At 57.3% G+C, this 17,391-nt stretch overlaps 2 protein-coding genes across 10 annotated transcripts; one reads left to right on the plus strand and one right to left on the minus strand.

Moving 5' to 3' along the window:
• Positions 1-2,005: 2,005 nt before the first annotated feature.
• SPRED3 (sprouty related EVH1 domain containing 3) lies at positions 2,006-11,938 on the minus strand. Of its 8 annotated transcripts, none has more exons than XM_067020395.1 (7): positions 11,840-11,886; positions 10,234-10,280; positions 10,100-10,156; positions 8,802-8,970; positions 8,611-8,690; positions 6,269-6,412; positions 2,006-5,537 (listed from the first exon to the last, which is right to left on the minus strand). In XM_067020395.1, exons 2-7 carry the CDS (start codon positions 10,240-10,242, stop codon positions 4,872-4,874), a joined length of 1,125 nt encoding a protein of 374 aa, XP_066876496.1. In that variant the 5' UTR covers positions 10,243-10,280; positions 11,840-11,886; the 3' UTR covers positions 2,006-4,871. The 8 variants fall into 8 exon arrangements, with proteins under 8 accessions (XP_066876496.1, XP_066876495.1, XP_066876498.1 ...); XM_067020394.1 differs by lacking the exon at positions 11,840-11,886 and adding an exon at positions 11,313-11,346; XM_067020397.1 differs by having other exon boundaries at positions 10,100-10,280; positions 11,840-11,938.
• Positions 11,939-12,816: 878 nt separating this feature from the next.
• GGN (gametogenetin) lies at positions 12,817-16,663 on the plus strand. 2 transcript variants are annotated; one of them, XM_067020398.1, is made up of 3 exons: positions 12,817-12,930; positions 13,697-15,568; positions 16,484-16,663. In XM_067020398.1, exons 2-3 carry the CDS (start codon positions 13,716-13,718, stop codon positions 16,599-16,601), a joined length of 1,971 nt encoding a protein of 656 aa, XP_066876499.1. In that variant the 5' UTR covers positions 12,817-12,930; positions 13,697-13,715; the 3' UTR covers positions 16,602-16,663. The 2 variants fall into 2 exon arrangements, with proteins under 2 accessions (XP_066876499.1, XP_058901036.1); XM_059045053.2 differs by lacking the exon at positions 12,817-12,930 and having other exon boundaries at positions 13,618-15,568.
• The last annotated feature ends 728 nt before the right edge of the window (positions 16,664-17,391 follow it).

Consider the following 17,391-nt stretch of genomic DNA (forward strand, 5'->3'; position numbering starts at 1 on the left):
CCCCAGCGGGCGTTCTGGATCCCGGCTGTCGTGACAGACCAGCGGTGTCGCTACTGCTGCGACATAGAAGCAACTTCGGCTTCCTTTTCCTCAGCCTCCCTCAAATGCCCTCTGCTTTTAAAGCAACTTTGACCAAGTGTTTTCTCCCAACTCCTCTCCAAGTCCAGAAACTCTTTCCCTCCTTTCCTACTTAGAGTTGGAATTCTGTCAGGGACCCAGGAATCCCAGCTACACACACACACACACACAAAACCGAGTTAGTCCGTTGGACCTTCACCCCTCTGCCCCCCTGAGCCTTGGAGAGAGGGAGCAGGTGCAATATACCATGGTGATTAAGAGATTGCACCCTAGGAGTGCAATCTTGTCTGCAGGCAAAGGTTGGGATTTGACTCCACCATTCACCACCGTTGTGTTCCTGCCAAATTTCTTCACATCTGTGTAATGAAGGTAATAACGCCTACGGTTTACAGTTGTTTGTGAGGATTAGAGTCCTGTATATAAGTGCTTAGCAGACATCTACGGGGTACTCAATTAAAAATGACTAACATATATTGAGCATTTCGTGTATGCTACTGGGCTAAGTATCTTATCTCTATTTTATGGAAGAGAAAACTGTGATGCAGAGAGGATGAATCACAGAGTGAATGCATGGTGGTGCCAGGACTCCAAATTCAGATCTGATTTCCAAAGTCCTTGCTTTTAACCTCTTAACCTATTACTATTGTTATTACTGCTCTTGTTTTTGTAGCTGTTGTTAAAATTATTGTTCCAGGTTTACTGTCTTCCCTATCCTGGTCTCCTGTAGTTTCTGTAGTTCTACTGGGAGTGGGAGTGAACTGGGAGTAGAGCCTCAGGGAAGAAAAGGTCTAGAACCTGTTTCCCCAGGTCAGAGCCTACCCTTAATCTGGTTCCTCCATAGTCCTGCATACCCCAAGGCTGGGTACTCAGGGGGCATTTGTTGACCTTAATAAAATATTAAAAATTGATCAGGCCAAAGCCTTGGAGTCATAACCTTGACTGTTTATAGTGTACTCCATATCTAAATTGGTGAACTTGACCTTCAAAATAGATCCAGTATCTTGCCCACTTCTCCCCACCTCCACTGCTCTCACCCCTGTCCTGTGCACCACTGTCTCCCCTGGACCAACCCAGCAGCGTCCACCGTGTCTCCATGGTCCCTCCTCCCCAATATCTGTCCCGCACAGGCAGCCAGTAGGAACCTATGAATACCTGAGTCAGGTTACATCCCTCCCATGCTTGGAGCCTTCCTGTAGCTCCACGTCACTCCCGGGTGAGCAGAAAAGTCCATGCAGTAGCTTGCAAGGCCCCACAGATGCTCCCTGTCACCTTTCAGCCTTCATCTCCTAAGCACCCTCCTCCTTGCTTCCCCCGCTCCAGCTCCCTGATGTCCCTCACTTACCAGGCATGCTCCTCCCTCAGGGCCTCGCACAACTGTCCCCTTTACCTGGAGTGCTCTTCCTGCAGACATCCACAAGACTCCCTCACCTCCTTCAGGGCTTTATTCAAATGCCAGCTCCTTAGTGGGGACTCCCTGACCCCTCCAGCTACAACTGCCTGTATTCCCCCATCTCCACTTTATTTTTTCTTTATAGTATGTATCATTTCTAACATGTTGTCTCCTTCACTATCAGGCTCATAAGTTCCTTGTGGGAAAGGATTTTGTCTGTTCTGGCCTCGTGGCTTAAGGGATCTTAGATTCCCAGCCAGGGATTAAAACTGCACCCTTGGCAGTGAAAGCGATGTGGAGTCCTAACCACTGGACCGCCAGGGAATTCCCCAATTTTTGTCTGTTCACTGCTTTATCCACCAGCGCCTAGGGTGTCCAATAAATGTAGAGTGACTGGAGGTATAAAATTCAGCTGGAGGGTCTGCTTGGGACTAAAGGATGGGAAGGGGAAAGGAGGATTTGGGTAGGGGACTGGTCTGGTGGTTCAGGAAGGTGAATGGATGGGGTGCATCAATGCAAATAAAGAACACAGGCTGAGACTTTGTCACAGACATTTCTTGGAGCCGATATCTCATGCCCCCTCCCCCGATGACAAGGCTGGGTCTTCGGCCCGCATCATCCCCCGCTACTTCAGCCTGCCCTGATAACAACACTGAGGTCACAGACTGGCTTAGAATCAAGATCAGGAAGATAAATGTCGGGGTGCCTCTCCCAAGTATGGGGGCCAAGCATCCAATCTGAGGGGCAAGCAGCTGGGAAACTGGGCCTGGGGGCTCCAGGGTCTGAGGTCTTCCTGGCTCCCAGGATCACCCCTCCATGCACCCCCTGATCTAGGGGTGATGAAGAGTAATCATGGATCAGAGGTGGGTATCAGCAGGGAGCGGGACTGGGAGACCTGGGAGAGGCGGTGCCGGGAGGTGGGAGCCAGGGAACCGTCCCCCAGCCCCCCACTTCATCCGCAGATCCCGCAGCACCTTACAGCACTCTGGTCCCCCGTCCCACCCCTCCCCAAAACGAGGTAGGTTAAGAATGGAGCTTCTCCCCGCCCACCACGGAAGGGAGGAGACCGAGGCACAGAGAAGGGGATGGGGACCCAGGCTGCCCCAGCCCCCAGTCCCTCCGCCCTCAGCTCTGGTGGGTCTGACAGTGATGAGAGCTGGGCAGAGTGGGGATGGGAGGGACACCCCCCTTTTCTCTCACCCATCCCAGGGTCTGCTTGAGAGAGCTGAATCTCACAGGTTCCGGATGTAATAAATAGTTAATAATTTAAAGGAAGTGACAGGAGGATCCATCCCTCTGGCCCCCTTGACCTATCCCTTGAACCCCCACAAGGCTATCCAAGTCTGGGTAATGAGGAAAGGTAAGTGCACATTTCAAGGTGCTCGGGACCAGATGCAGGTCCCAAGCCCATACAACATTGAGATTGTGTTGCTCCAAGACCGTGATCCCCCCACCCATGCAGGAGGCCATCAGATCTGTGGTACACTAGAAGTCCCGTTCCACTCAGGGGAAAGAGACCTTGGAATCCCCCTTCCCCAGAAGAGGACTCTCAATGGGCCATGAACCATGCTTTCAAACTTTCCGAAACAACCCCCAACTCTGAAATGGAAGAGAAGGAGTTAACAGAGGGGCAGATCATAAAAGGCCTGGACTTGGGCTAGGACTCAAAGTTGGGCTTGGAAGAGAGTCTGCAAGGCTGGAGTGAGTGTGTGTGTGTGTGTGTGTGTGTGTGTGTGTGTGTGTGTGTGTGGCCTTTGTGCCAATAGAGCCAAATCTAGTTGCCTTTGTACAATGCACACCTTCCTCTGAGGGCATAGCATGGCCAGCCCCACTCACCACCTTGGCTGTGTGCCTTTGCTTCATCAACAGCCCTGCACAATCATCTACAGCAATGCTGGGTCCTAGAGATAGGAGCAGGGGTGCTCTTGGGTGGTCCTGGAGTCCAGGAACATTATCTCAAAATATTTTTTTCCCCTTAGGGTAAAGGGGTAGTTCTGTGGGATAGTGAGAGCTTGGGCTGGAGCCCTTGGGACTAGAATTCCAGTGTCTGGGAACTTGGTGTTTCAGGGGCGTATGGATGGCAGGATTCAACCGGCTGCAGGTCTCAGGGGATGCACAAGCTGGGCCTGGGAAATATCAAGCTAGAGAGGTTTGAGTCCAAAGAAATCTGGGATCTGAAGGTGCTAGGGTCCCGGGGAGCCTCAGATCTGTCTCTGGTATGGATGGACCAAGGTCTTGGGTCAGGGACAATCCCAATATTGTGTAAGCTTGAGTGCTGAATTTGGGGGTCCGTGGCACCTTGGGGTCTAGTGCTCCTAAAGCACCTTGGGGTCACTCAGGGGCAAGGGGTCAGAGGCTTGAGTTGCCATGAACATCCCATCTTGTGGGAGCTGGGCTCTCAGCCTTCAGTGGATTGGGGAATCTGTGGGTACGAAGAAGCCAAAGATTCCAGGACATTCTGGGGCTTGAAACGCAAGTCCAAGGAGGATTGAAAGAGGGCTATCTGAGGGGTTGGTACCAATGTCTTGGGCCCTGAGGTGTTGGTTGCCTCCAGTCTTACATCTACAGGACTAGGCACCTCAGAGTCCTACATATGAAACTGAAAGCTCCTGGGAACACAGGCTTGGTGTTGGTGGTCTACAGACTTCTTTGATCCCTGGCTCACAGAGCATCTTTGAGCCTTAATTCTGGATCTTGGGCAGTGTGCGTGTGGGGAGGAGGGCTCTGAGATGGGTCTCCCAAGTCATTTGGGTCAGAGAACATCTGTTTGAGCACATCCAAGGACTCAGAGTATCTTAAGAGGATTCGGTATCTAAGAAGTCCTGGGGCTACAAGAACATCTCAGATACAGGTGCTCCGAGTTTTAGGTGAGCATTCAGGAACGACTTGGGGGTGATTCTGGGTCTTAGGGTCTCAAGATCTGGGAGTAATTGTATACAGGCAGGGTCAGGTACCGGCAACTCCTAATTCTGGGGCTGTCATTTGAGGGTTCATGGTGCCAGGCATGACTGGGTCTAGATTGGTAATTTGAACAGGGAGTCAGGATTCAGAGCCCGATTCTCAGGCATCCATGTGCTCCCCTGCCTGCCTGAGGTGAAGAGTCTGGGCATCCCTGGAATCTCCTCAGTCTGGGCCAGAGCGGGGTGGAGTGGGGATGGAGAACGGGGACGCCAGAACTCAGGATGCTTGGGACCTCTTGGACAGACATCCCAGTGAAGCTGGTTCTGGGGTCTCTCAGTCCTACATTTGGGGTCCAGGTTCCAGGTCTGGGGTCTCTCAATCCAAACTCAAGCTCCAAGTTCCGGGTGTGCCTAGGTTTGGGTTTGGGGTCCGAACGGAGTCCGGGGTCCTGGACCCTCAATTTTGGGTCCTTGGTCCGGCTACCGGACCCACCAGGCCGTCCTCACCGCGCCGCCTCCTCGTGGCGACCCCCGCAGCCTGCGCAGCCGCATCGCGCTGCGACCCAGTGGCATGCGCGCAGGGGCGCGTAGCAGCAGAGGCAGGGCACGGCGAGGGAGAGCGCGGCCAGCGCGGCCCAGCGCGCGGCGGGGCGCGGGTGGCCCGGCTCGCAGGCGCACGGGTCCGAGAAGTCGCCCTCGGCATCCGACAGGCAGTGGTAGAGCAAGCTCTCGGCGCACCACAGGCAGCTGAGACGGCGCACCAGCCGGCGACCCGGGTCCGGGGCCTCGGCGCAGCGGCCGCCACGCCCGTCGGCGCGACGGCGGAAGAGCGCGCGGCAGTGCACGCAGCGCGCCGCCTCCTCCGCCTCCGGGGAGGCCTTGGCAGGCGCAGGGGCCGGGCCGGGGCCCGGGGGTGGGCGAGCCGGGGGCGCTGGAGGCGCAGCCTCGGTGAGAGGGGCGGGCAGGGCTGTGGGGGGCCCCAGGGCTGCGCCCCTCAACGCGCCGGTCTTGGCGAAGCGCACGACGCAGGTGGATAGGGCGAGGGGTGCGGGTGGCCCAGCTCGCCGGTAATCCTCATAGCCGCGGCCGCCCCAGCCCAGCCCCCCTGTCCCAGCCAGGGGCTCCGAAGGCTCCGGAATCCCCGTGAACGGTAGGAGCGGAGGGTAGCTCTGCAGGACCAAGACAAAGGAGAAGTTAGCGGGGTCTGTGGTGCCCCACGTCCCACCACAATCCATCCGGCCTTAGAAGACCTGAGAATCCACAGACCCAGCCACAGGCCTCATACATCCTAGGATCCTGCCCCGGGATCCTGACTGCCTGGGTCTGGTACTCAGACTTCTAAGTCCTCAGCCCACTCCCCTCCCAGGGACAGAGGACATCTAGGGACCGACAGAAGACTCCAGGCACCAAACCCACACCTTAAGGACCCAGTGGTCCAGGCTCTCAGTCCTGCCCTCTCTCAAGATCCGGGATCCCAGTACCCAGCCCCCTCTACTCTCAGATTCAAGACTCCTGGACCCCAGCCGTCTCCTCCTTCAGGACACAGGAGTCTGGTCCCCAGGTCCCTTTTACCCCTTGGATACTGAGCCCCACCCCTCGAGAATTAAGCACTAAAGGACTCCTTCCACGACTACCACCAACTTCCTAATATAGTCATTGTCCGAGTCCTCCCCTACACCTCTGTGGAATTCAGAACTTTCCAATCTCCAAGAGCGCAGGAGACGCAGGAAGCCCTCACCCAACCTTCCGAGGAACCCAGACCTAAGCTCCCCCGCCATAAGTCGGGTCAGCCGTCCCTTAGAATCTGTTTGTGGTTTCTTGCCCCTCTGCGGCCTCAGTTCCCGCCCACTTTCGGGACCCCAGCGCCCGGCCTTATTTCACCGGGGGTCGGAGGTCGCACCTGAGCTGACGAGCGGCGGCGCTGGGGGGGCGTGGCCGGCCCGAAGCCAGAAGCTGACTCCACGGTGACGATGGGGGCCGCCGCTGCGGTGGGAGGCGTCTCCTGGTGGCTGTGACTGGAGGAGGAGTCGCTGTCCACGTGGGACTGGGGGAGATTGGCGGCCTCAGAGCCGGGACCCCTGGCACAGCCGATGCCCTTACATAGACCCCCTCCCATTGTGAGCGAGGGCTCTGTGGCCAGACAGGCCTGGGTTCAAGCCCCGGCTCTGCCACTGACTGGTTGTGTGACCTCCGGCAAGTGAGCTCAGCTCTTTGAGCCTCAGTTTCCTCTTCTGTAAAATGGGGATCATAATATTGTCTATTCATAACGATGTGGTTAGGACCCACTGTAAAGGGCATAAACATGCCTGAAGTACAGGAAGAGCTGGAAATGGTTATTATTATTTGACTTTCTCTTCTTATCTGCTCAGCTCACCATACAGAACATCAAATCAACCTCCCTTCTCAGAAGCCCTCTCCCTTGGCTGTCAGCTGCCTTCCTGCTTCCTTCCCACCACCACACCTTTACTGGGGCAGTTCCACCCACCTGGAATGTGTTTCTTCCCATCCAAACCAAGCTCTGTCCTTTACGAGCTTCTCAGACCCTTGGTTTCCTTTCTGTAACTTGGGAATAATTCCCACCTCATCCGATTACTATCTTCAATAAACATTCATTGAGCACCCACGACATGCCAGGCTCACAAAGGCCATTGAGAGGGTGTGAGATGGAGCATGGAGAGCACAGCATCTTTCCTGAGTAAGTGCTCAATAAGTGGGACCTGTCTGTGTGACTTTGTAGACCCACCTGCATCTCCCATTACCCTGGGAATCCCCCTTTTCTGCCCAGGGAACCAGCTTTGTTCCTCCAAGTGTTCTCGAGCAACTCCCACTGTACCCCAGCAAGTGCCAAATCGAATCCGACATTATGTGCATTTATTCATTCAATCAATTTATTCAACACATATTTACTGAACACTTACTGTCTACCAGGCACTGTTTTAAGCATTGAAGATGCAGCAAGAAAGCAACAAAAGATCCTTGCCCTCCTGGAGCTGACATGCTAGCATGAGAGATGGACAGTAAAGTCATTGATAAGAAAACTGTCTATTGGGAGAGGAAATAAGAAAAATATCTTAGAAGATGGGGATAAAGAGTAGGGTAAGGAGCACTGGGAGATTTTAAACAGGTTACTCAGGGAGGGCCTCACTAAGGTGATATGTGTGTAAAGCCCTGAAGGAAATAAGGGAAAAAGCCATGTGGAAATTTGGGGAAGAGTGTTCTGAGACAGAGGACCAGCGAGTGCAAAGGCGCTGAGACAGGAATGTGCCTGCCCTTTTGGAGTACCAGTAGGAGGCCAGTGTGGCTGGAGCCAAGTGAGCACGAGGGAGAGTAATAGGAGGCCAGATTGTGTGGGATCTTATGTGCCACTGTGAGGACTTTGTCCTTTACCACGAGTGAGATGGAGCCTGGGTAGGGTTGTAAGTGGGAGATATCCATGATTTGACTTAGATGTCAATAGGGTCCCTCTGGCTGTGTGTGGGGAAAGGAGATGGTGGGGAGGGGGAAGTTGACGATGAGCAATTGATGAGATGGTCCAGTGGGGGGATGAGGTTGAACAGTAACCAGGTTGGAGGCACATTCCGATCATTTTGAAAGTGGAACCAGGGAATTCCCTGGAAGTCCAGTGGTTAGGACTCAGTGCTTTCACTGCCAGGGCCTGGGTTCAATCCCCAGTCCGGGAACTAAGATCCCACATGCCATGCGGTGTGGCCAAATGAAAAGAAAAAAGAAAGAAAGAAAGAAAGAAAGAAAGAAAGAAAGAAAGAAAGAAAGTGGAGCCAACATTTGCTGACAGATTAGATGAGGGGCATAAAAGAGGAGAGGAGGCAAGGATGACTCCAAGGTTTGTACCCATGAGAAGGATGGATTTCCCATTAATTTGTTCATCCATTTACTTTTAATATTTATTAATTTTTATAGTGTACCTTAAATTTTTTTCTGCCTTTCCACACTAGAATAGAAGCTCCTCGAGGAAAGGGACTTTGTTTTGTTCACTGATGTATCCCCAGTGCTTAAAACACTTCTTATTCAAGGTGTTCAATAAATACCCTTGAATGAACGTATAAATCAAGATAGAACAGAAAAACTAGAATAACTGGGATCAAAATTGACACTATTGTTTGGGCCCAAATTCCTGTGCCCAGCACGTGGCAAGGTGCTGGATACACAGTAGGTGCTCAAGAATGTTTGTAGCATAGAAAGAAACCCCTGCCCTCCCAGCAGAGCTGCATCCTGGAGACTCACCGTCAGAGGGCAGGGAGTGTCTGCGGTATCCTGGGAAGGGGAGGAGGAAGAGGAGGAGGAGGAGGAGGGGGTGAGCGAGCCTGGGGCAGGGAGAAAGGCAGAGAGTGAGTTCCCTGGGCCCAGCTTCTCCCACCCCTCCACCCCAGCCCCCCCCACCACCACCACCAATGCCCACCACCTGTGCCACTCACCTCGACCCAGTGCAGCCAGTGCTGCCAGCAGGCTCTTCTGGAACTCATCAGCCTCTGCCGGACTCTGAAACGTCAGCCCAAACTTGCAGTCACCCAGGCTCCAGTGATGGAAGATGGGGTTCACCTTGTTATAAACCAAGCCTGGCCGCAGGGTGCACTCCAAGGTGGTCTGAGGGGGGCAGGAAGGGGCCAGGTCAGATACCCCCTTCCAGCCATGCCTGTGACTTCCCCAGACTCTATACCAGAGCATCTCACAAACCTCATTTCTCAATCCTAGGTGTACCCTTGAACCCTGATCAACACCCCAATACCACTCCCCAACTTTACTGAGCACACCTCTGATACTCCAATATTTCCCACAAACCCCTTGATCCCTACATTTTCCTGACCACCCCCCTGCCCCATATCTCAATATTGAATGCCTCAGAAAATGAGTCAACCTCTTTCTGATAGCCAATATCCCCCATTTGACTCAATCATACTCCCCAAATTTTACTGAACATCTCAAAATGTTATTGTTAATCCCCTTCTGATGCCCCAATAAGCTCCCCAAATATTATCCCCCAATTCCTAACAAACTCCCACACATTTCCCCTCAGATGCTGGTCAACACCCTAGAAGTTCCCTCATCTTTTTGCCCAACAACACTATATTCTTTCACACCATTTCAAACCCCCCTACATTTTCCCTTCCGATCCTTGCTCTGAAATTCAACCCTTACTCCAAGCCTTTTCAAACGATCCAAACCGTTCTACTACATCCCCAGCTGAAACGTCAACATTCTCTTTCCATTTCAGGCCAGACAGCCCAGAACATTCCTGCTGAACCCACATTAGGATTGTAAACCCTATTGGACACTTCCAGACGGTCCCTCCACCAAATGCCTCCATATACTTAGGGCAGACGGGGGCCAGTGGTGTAGAATCCCTGTGGTGAGGATCTCTGAACAAGATGGAGCCACGGGGAGGGTTCTGAGCCGAGGAGGGATGTGATCTGAGTCAGGTGTTAGCCCAGTCCCTTTGGAACACACTGAGGTTGGGGGAGGGAGCAGGGGCAGGGCAAGGAGACCAGCGCGAGGCTGCTGGGACAGTCCAGCAGGCAATGGCAGTGGACAGGACCTGCGTAATACCCCCCAATAGTCCCCAAACTCCCCACTCTCAGACAGAGGACAGATATACTTCCGACTCCATCCCACACCCCGCTGCTGGGAGACAACCTGACCTCACCTCTACATCCCCAGTCCCATTCCCCTACTTCCCCACACCCGCACCCTACCCCCATGCCCCAGGGTGGCTCACTTTCTGGTCCCGGAGGCGCTCCCCGTGGATGACGTAGTGCCCCTGGCGGGCCCCCCCCTCGGGCCTGGCCCCTCGGACCCGACATACGCTCACCTGGCTGAGGCCCCCGCCCCCCACAGGCAGCCAGCCCCCACTGGAGTCATCTCGGGCCATCACCACGGCTCGGACCCGAACCATGTACCTGGAGGAGGCGGGGGGGACAGGGACAACAGGGTCAGTGAGCGTCAATCCTGCTCTCCTATTCAGTGTTCCCCCAACCCTCATCTCTGCCCTTCATCCCTCACAGCTGGACCCAGTGCACCCTTAGCCACCCCTACTCACCTTACCTTCCACACCCACCTCCTCCCCTAGGCCCACTGTCTCCCCATACCCGTCACCTCTCTTATGCCCACCTTCTTCCAGCATGGCTTCTTTCTTCCTCTTGCCATCTCTTTTCTCCCATGCCTACCTTCTTCTCCATATCTACCTTTTTTCTCCATACCCACCTTTCCTCCCTTTCCCCATCTTTCCCATCCTCACCCCCATAGCTTTGCTCTTCCACTTCCCTTCCTCCTCCTGCTCATCCCCTATCAACCCCGTCTCCTTCTCCTCCCTCAGCACGTACCCACAGCCCCACCCATCGTCCCCCTCACAGCTGGGTGCCTGCGCATATGTATTTTCTTAGAGCCCATCAACTCAGCTCCAGGCCCCCCTACACTGCCTCCGCACCCTGCCGCCCAGGCCACTGGCTGGGTGAGAAACCCAGGCTCTCTTCCCCCCCCACCCCTTCCCGGATTTATGAATGAGACCGGATGCAAAGCTCACTGAGTCACCCAGCAACGGGAGATGGGCAGGGAGCAGGGAGAGAACCAGAAATGGCCAGAGACAGGCCGAAAGGGAGATGGAGGCAGAGGAAGCCAGAAACGGGCGACCGAGACACATCCAGAGAGCATTTCATTCACAAAAATCAAGCCTGCTCCCTCAGGCCCCTGCCGAGGAAAGGCAAGGGGCAGAGATTGCGGGGGGTGGGGGGCGGGGGGAATTGATCCCTCCTCCTCTCCCTCCCCGCCCCAGCATCCTTCAGAACCATCTTACCCCGCCCCCCAGCTCGAGGGACGTAGCCCTCCGCCCAGTAATCGGGATCAGCGTCCAACCCCTCACTACCGCCGAGCGCAGGGACCTTGGCGCCCCAGCCTTAGGGACCCCAGCAACGAGGTCTAGCCCCTTCCCCCACCTGCAGGCTGCCGGGTTTCCCCAGCCCTTGGGGAGGGGAAGGGGCGGCCGCAGCGCCCCCAGCCCCCTTCTCTCAATGGGATGGGATTTTGTGAATGAGCAGTCACGTGACGCTCCTTCCTTTGTCCGCCCGCCTCCCCCGACAACAGGTGAAGCAGAGAAAGAGGGCAGGGGCAGGGGTCCCCCCCGCACCAGGGCCTACTGGGATGGGACGCCGGGATTTCTGGATGCCCTACGCTCCCCACACATCTGTTTCCCGGGGGGAGTGGTCCCCTGAGTTCCCCAATGGTGAGGGTCCAGTACGGAATTTTATGAATGGGGCGTCCTCCGAGGAAGTCCAGGCCCCCCAAATGGACACTGGTACCCCAAATGGCTGCCGCGCAGTTTGGGGGCCCCTACCCCCTTGTCCTTCCAGCCAGGGTCTGGGGGGCGCCCTGGTGGGCAGGAGGCGCAGCGCGGTGCTGTCTGCCCCCTCACCGTGACAGGCGGTCTGTCAGCCCCCGCCCCCTCGCCCCCCTCTGCACCTGCCTGGGAGGCTCCGGCCGGGCTCCGAGCGGTGGCGACGTGGCCTCCTCCTCCTCCTCCTCCTCCTCCTCCTGTTCTCTCCGGCTCCCTCGCTGGCTCCGGCGGCGCTAGAGACGGGCACCGGGAGCCGGGGCGAGGGGGGAGGGAGGGGGAACCTGAAAGATGGGTGGGGGGGAGGGGGCGGCTTGGGGGAGGGGTAAGCGCGAGGCAGGCGCACTTGCCCGCTGGGTCCTAGAGCCCGGCACTGGCTCTAGCGAACAGCCCCCCAGCCCGCATTTTCTCAGGATCCAGAGAGGATCCCCTACTTTCCCACCCATCCGCGCCATTGGTCCCTGAGGATATGGGGAAGGGGTCCGGGACGGAGCCTGGTCTCAAGGTTCTAAAGAGGCGAGGGTCTACGTTTTGGGTTCTAAATGGGAGGGGCTGGGTGCCTGGCTAGGTTCGAAAAGGGGTGGGGCAAGAAGGGAGCATTTGCAAGGAGGCGGGGTCGGAGGACCTGGGGGAAGAAGAGGGGGAAGGAGAGGGTGAGGACGCCGAAGGCGCGGACAAGCGCGTGCGTCAAGAAAGGGGCGGGTCCACGGAGGAAGGACCTTCTGGGCGGGCCCGAGCAAGGAGAGGGTCTAGGGAAGAGAGGTTGCCAAGTCCTAGGAGGGCGGAGCTTATAAGTAAATTGTCTTTAGGGGCTGGACGACGGAGAGCTCCAAAAGGGAGGAGCTACGTGGCAGTGTTTGTAATGGGCGGGGCTTCGGGAGAGAGACTAACGGAGAGGGGCGGGGCATTATAAAGGGGAGGGGCTTAAAACGTTCTATAGGGGTGGGGCCTAGGACTACAAGGCTTGGGGGCGGGGAAGAAGACTCCCGAGTATTTCAAAGGGAGAACAAGGTTCGTAAGGGGCCGTGCCCAAACTGGCTCAAGGAGGGCGGGGCCTCGAGCCAGGGGGCGTGGCCTAGATCTCGGGGTCCGCCCTCGCAGTCTCGCCCACTTGCCTTCACCCGCACCCCCGTTCTTTTCCGTTATTTTCTGCTACGGCCGTTTCCCGCCCTGCCCTGGGCCCAGGGGGCCGCGGTCTGAACTTTGGTCAGCTGGAGGAGTCGGTGAGTGGGATCCTCTGAGCGAAGGAGTAGCCAGGATGGAGCTTGGGTAAAGGGTTGGGGCCTGAGTGTGAGGCCTGCAGCTAGACCAGGAGCGGGAAAATAAATTTAGGACTAAAGCCTGGGAAGAGGGCAGGACCAAATGATCAACACAGAGAGAGAGAGAGATCTGAGGGTTAGAGGTGGTGACTGAGCGGTTAGCCTGACAAGAATATCGGGAATTTGTTAAGCAGAGGCGGGGCCAGACCTGGGGCGGGGGGTGTTGAGAAGGCCAGATTCCCTGACAATAGGGGCGGGACCAGAGGGCGGGGGCGGGGCCTGGGCCTCTGGAGCCTAGTTAGAGTCCAGGGAGAAAAGCTTGAACTCTTTATAGGCTTTATAGGCTACAGAGCACAACCATCATGAGTGATGTGGCCTGAGTGACTGACAGGAAAGCGGGCAAGACCTGTGTCTTGGAGCTTAGAGACCTGAGACGCGGTCAAAGTGTAGGGATGTGATATGAGGGACCAGCCAGGGAGACAGGGACCCAACCTTAGTACACTAGGAGGATGGAGGACTAAGTATCTGAACAGCAACTGTATGGGGCCACGGGGAAGAAGATGTGAACATCAAGAGTCACGGAACAGGAATGGGAGGAGAGACTAGTGCCTGAGTGGATGTTGGAGGACAAGGGCGGGGCCGGTACTGACAGATAGGACCAAGTACAGCCAGCCTCGTGGGGTCCCCACAGCCCTGGCAGATTGACTGGCGGAAGTTTTTCTGACCACAGTCCCCGACCTCCGTCAGAAATGGGGAACGTGCAGTGGGAGCCGTCCGCGGGCGGGGGCTCCCGAAAAGAGCAGGCCTCGGACCGGTCCTCCGACTCCCGCCGTACATCACTGGTGGAGCCCGAGGGGACCCCCTCCTCCCCGGCCATGCGCCTGGCTCGCGGACTGGGCGTCTGGTTCCCTGGCAGCTCTGCGTCCCCGGGACTCCTGGTACCCCCGGCGCCCCAGGCCTCACCCTCACCCCTGTCCCTGACCTTAGAACTGCCCTCGCCAGTGACGCCCCCTTCAGAGGAGGCGACTGCGGCCGCGGTCTCCACACCACCCCCGCCCCCCGTGGGGACCCTGCTGCCTGCGCCGTCTAAGTGGCGAAAACGCACGGGCACTGCGGTGCCCCGGATCCGCGGTCTGCTGGAAGCGAGCCATCGCGGCCGGGGCGTCCCTCCCAACCTCCGCCCACTGCCGCCGCCGCCCCGACAACTAACCGGAGAGGACCCCGACCCTGTCCCGAAGGCTCCATCCCCCACTCCGCCGCCCTTGGAGTCGCGGAAGCCGCCACTACCGACACTTTCCAACCCGCAGCCCCCGGAACGCAGAAGCACTCCTGCTCTGGCCACATCCGCCGCAACCCCTACAGAAAGCCAGGCCAGGCACAGTAGCGAGGGCCAGACGGCCGGCGGAGCCCGCAGAGGGGCACCTCCCCAAGCAGGCGAGGGAGAAATGGCCCAGCCTGTGGCCTCCGAGCCCGGCCTGAGTCTGTTGTGTAAAGTCACCTTCAAGTCGGGGCCCCAGCTGTCCCCTGCGGCAGCGTCGAGTTCCTTAGCGGCCAAAGCCTCCCTCGGGGGCGGCGGCGGAAGAGGACTCTTCGCCGCCGCCGCCTCGGGCGCCATCTCCTACGCTGAGGTCCTGAAGCAGGGGCCCCTGGCTCCTGGGGCTTCTCGCCCCTCGGGAGAGGTCCCTCGGGGAACTCAGGAAGCAGAGGGCGGTGATGGAGACGGCGAGGGGTGTTCTGGACCACCCTCGGCGCCTGCGTCCCACGCCCGGACCCTTACTCCTTCACCCTACACCACCTTCCCAGGCTCGAAGCCCAAATTTGACTGGGTGAGCCCCCCTGATGGCCCTGAACGCCAATTTCGCTTCAATGGAGCTGGCGGAGGCGTCGGGGCTCCCCGACGGCGCGCAGTAGCGCTCTCAAGGCCCAGGGCCTCCCCGCCGCCTCCGCTAGGGCAGATGCATCCAGCTCCCGGGCCCCGGAGGTCCGCACCCGCCTTCCTGGCGCCGCCTGTGTTCATCTTCCCGGTGCCCACCAATGGCAAGACTGTGCGCCCCGGGCCTCCCAGCCCGCAGGAGTTGCCGCCGCCGCCGCCGCCGCCGCCCACGCCACTACCCACGCCGCAGCCGCCCGTGCTCCAGCCAACGCCGGTGCCCGTGGCGCTCCCGCCCACCCCAAGCCCTGGCCACTTGGAGTCGGCCGTGGCTCCCGCCCCGGCTCCCGCTCTGCCCCTCGCCTTGGCCGCTGACCAGGCCACAGGCCCGGCCCTACCCCCGGCTCCAGCTGCCACCGTGGCTGAGCCATCGCCACCTGCGCCCGCGCGCGTCAAGGTCCGCACGCGCCGGAACAAGGGTCCCCGCGCAGCCCGGGCCGCTCCGCGTGAGGATGGCGCGCCTGGAGATGGTCCTCGCGAATGTACTGCAACTACTGTGACTGACAGCGGTGGTGGAGGGGGTGGTGGCAGCGGGGCTCCCCCAGCGGGGACGGTTAACTCGACCGCCGCGTGCCACTGGCCACCCTTCCAGGTGCTTAACTCTTGTCCCTTCAAGTGTTACTGCCGCCACCAGCCACGCCATCGCCACCTGCCACGCAACGTGTCTGCCTGGTGAGGGGAGGTCAGGGAGTAGGGAGGGGAGTTATACCCTTTCAAGTCCTGAACCCGACTTTCCTAGAGTGCCCCATTCAACCCTTTGGCGTCCTGACCCCAGCTGACCCTAGACCCTCCCCTTGGCTGCATCTCAAACCCAGCTGAGCTCCAACCCTTCCGAACCAAGAAGAGCCTTGATATCATGCTGATCCCTGACAGAGAACACCTTGGCCCCGCTTAGTATCCAGACCTCTAACGTGACCCTTGGCCCTCTTATTACTCTCTGGAGCCATCAGGGAGGGAAAACTGGTCCCAGCTGGTCTGCCCCTATTCACTGCCTTGACCCTGTCCCTGATGACATCAAGGACCACATCCCAGGCTCTTCAGGGATGGGATGGGAGATGATGGTCTTCTGGAACCAAACGGGTATAAATGCAGGCCTCCAAAGGAAGCCCCAGGCCTAACCCCCCAGACTCCTTACCCCTTTCCAGCCTTTGGCACCTTCTCCCGACGGACCCAAGACTTTGACCGCCAGAGGGCACTGATATCCCAGTCCCTGTGCTGCAGAGGTTACTCCTGATTCCGCAGATTCAGGGGAGACACTGCATCCTCTGGTTACCTCTCCTTCACCCCTAAATCTCAGGATCTGGTCATCAGGGTCTGTCTGACCCTGGCTCCTGAGGAACCTGAATAACTGGGAGACCCTCTGCCCTGGTACCTCTGGGGCTCAGCCGGGACCTGAAGGGGGAGTTGGGAGAACTATCACCAACCCTCAGCCCCCTTTCCTACTAAGTTTAAGTGGATACAGCCCTGCCCTAAACTACCTTTGGGATATTCTGACATGGTCCCTTATACAGATGGAGAAAGTGGAGCCTAGAAGGGGTTAGGTCCTGGCCACACAGCAAGGCCCTGAAGATTCTACCCTCTCCCTAGGCTGAGCACGTCCACCAACCACCTGAGTGAGCCACCCTGGGTCACCACCATCAAGTTGGCCGGCTCCCTCGTAGCTGGGCTGGAGCACTACGACTTGCAGGCTACCCATTCCAACTGAGTGCAGTCTGCTCAATGCCCTCTGCCTTCCCCTCCTTGACAATAAAATAACCATCCAGATGCCTACAGGCCTAGATGTCTGTCAGTCACTGGCTAAGGGTTGAAGGGGTGGGGCGGGGCAGAGGTCTCCATGAAAGCACCACATCCTGGCAACAGGAGGCTGGACCCAGACTAGCAATAAGGGAGGTTCCATTCATCCAGCATGTGGACTGATGCATCCAGGGGTGAGATGTTCTCATTCCCCTTAATACCATCTGCCCCATTTCCAAGCCAATCTGGTGCCAAGCTCAGGGGTTCAGTGCAAATCACTCTGGAAAGCAGGAATGATCATTCCCTTTCTGCAGCTGGGGAAACCGACTCTAGAAGACTTTCTTGAAAATCCCACAAAACCACAAATGGCTCAGCCAGATTTGGACTCTGCCTTAAACACCTTGAGAACTTCAAGGCAGGAAACAGGCTGGGAAGTGCAGGAGGTCATAAGTCACAGCATTGGCTCAGAAGAGTGGGAACCAAGGCAAGCCCATGCCAGGGCCCATGCCTTTTGTTCCACAGACGTCCATTTAGCATGTCATTTTTAAAAACTGGTTTAATTCATTGCAAACATTTTTCAAAATCAGGACACTTCGCCTCCTTCACTGAAACACTCTGGTACGTTGGTCTGGCCTTTCTGTGTGTCCACAGCTGGCTGCAACAGTCCCTCTACCTCAGGCCTGTGCTCTCCCCACTGTGCCACTGGGTCCCCACAGTGGACATCTGTGTTTGAGACCTTGAGCAATGGCCACTGGACAGAG

Source organism: Kogia breviceps, chromosome 18 (genome assembly GCF_026419965.1).
Source record: "Kogia breviceps isolate mKogBre1 chromosome 18, mKogBre1 haplotype 1, whole genome shotgun sequence".
In the NCBI taxonomy this organism is placed as follows: domain Eukaryota; kingdom Metazoa; phylum Chordata; class Mammalia; order Artiodactyla; family Physeteridae; genus Kogia; species Kogia breviceps.

Coding starts and splice junctions, on each gene's coding strand:
- SPRED3 (XM_059045054.2), bottom strand. CDS start 10,559: ATGGAGAAGAAGGTAGGCATGGGAGAAAAGAGATGGCAAGAGGAAGAA. Junction 8,691..8,801: donor ACTGGCTGCACTGGGTCGAG/GTGAGTGGCACA, acceptor TCCCTGCCCCAG/GCTCGCTCACCCCCTCCTCC. Junction 5,538..6,268: donor GCCGCCGCTCGTCAGCTCAG/GTGCGACCTCCG, acceptor TTGGTCCTGCAG/AGCTACCCTCCGCTCCTACC.
- GGN (XM_067020398.1), top strand. CDS start 13,716: ATGGGGAACGTGCAGTGGGAGCCGTCCGCGGGCGGGGGCTCCCGAAAA. Junction 15,569..16,483: donor CCACGCAACGTGTCTGCCTG/GTGAGGGGAGGT, acceptor CCCTCTCCCTAG/GCTGAGCACGTCCACCAACC.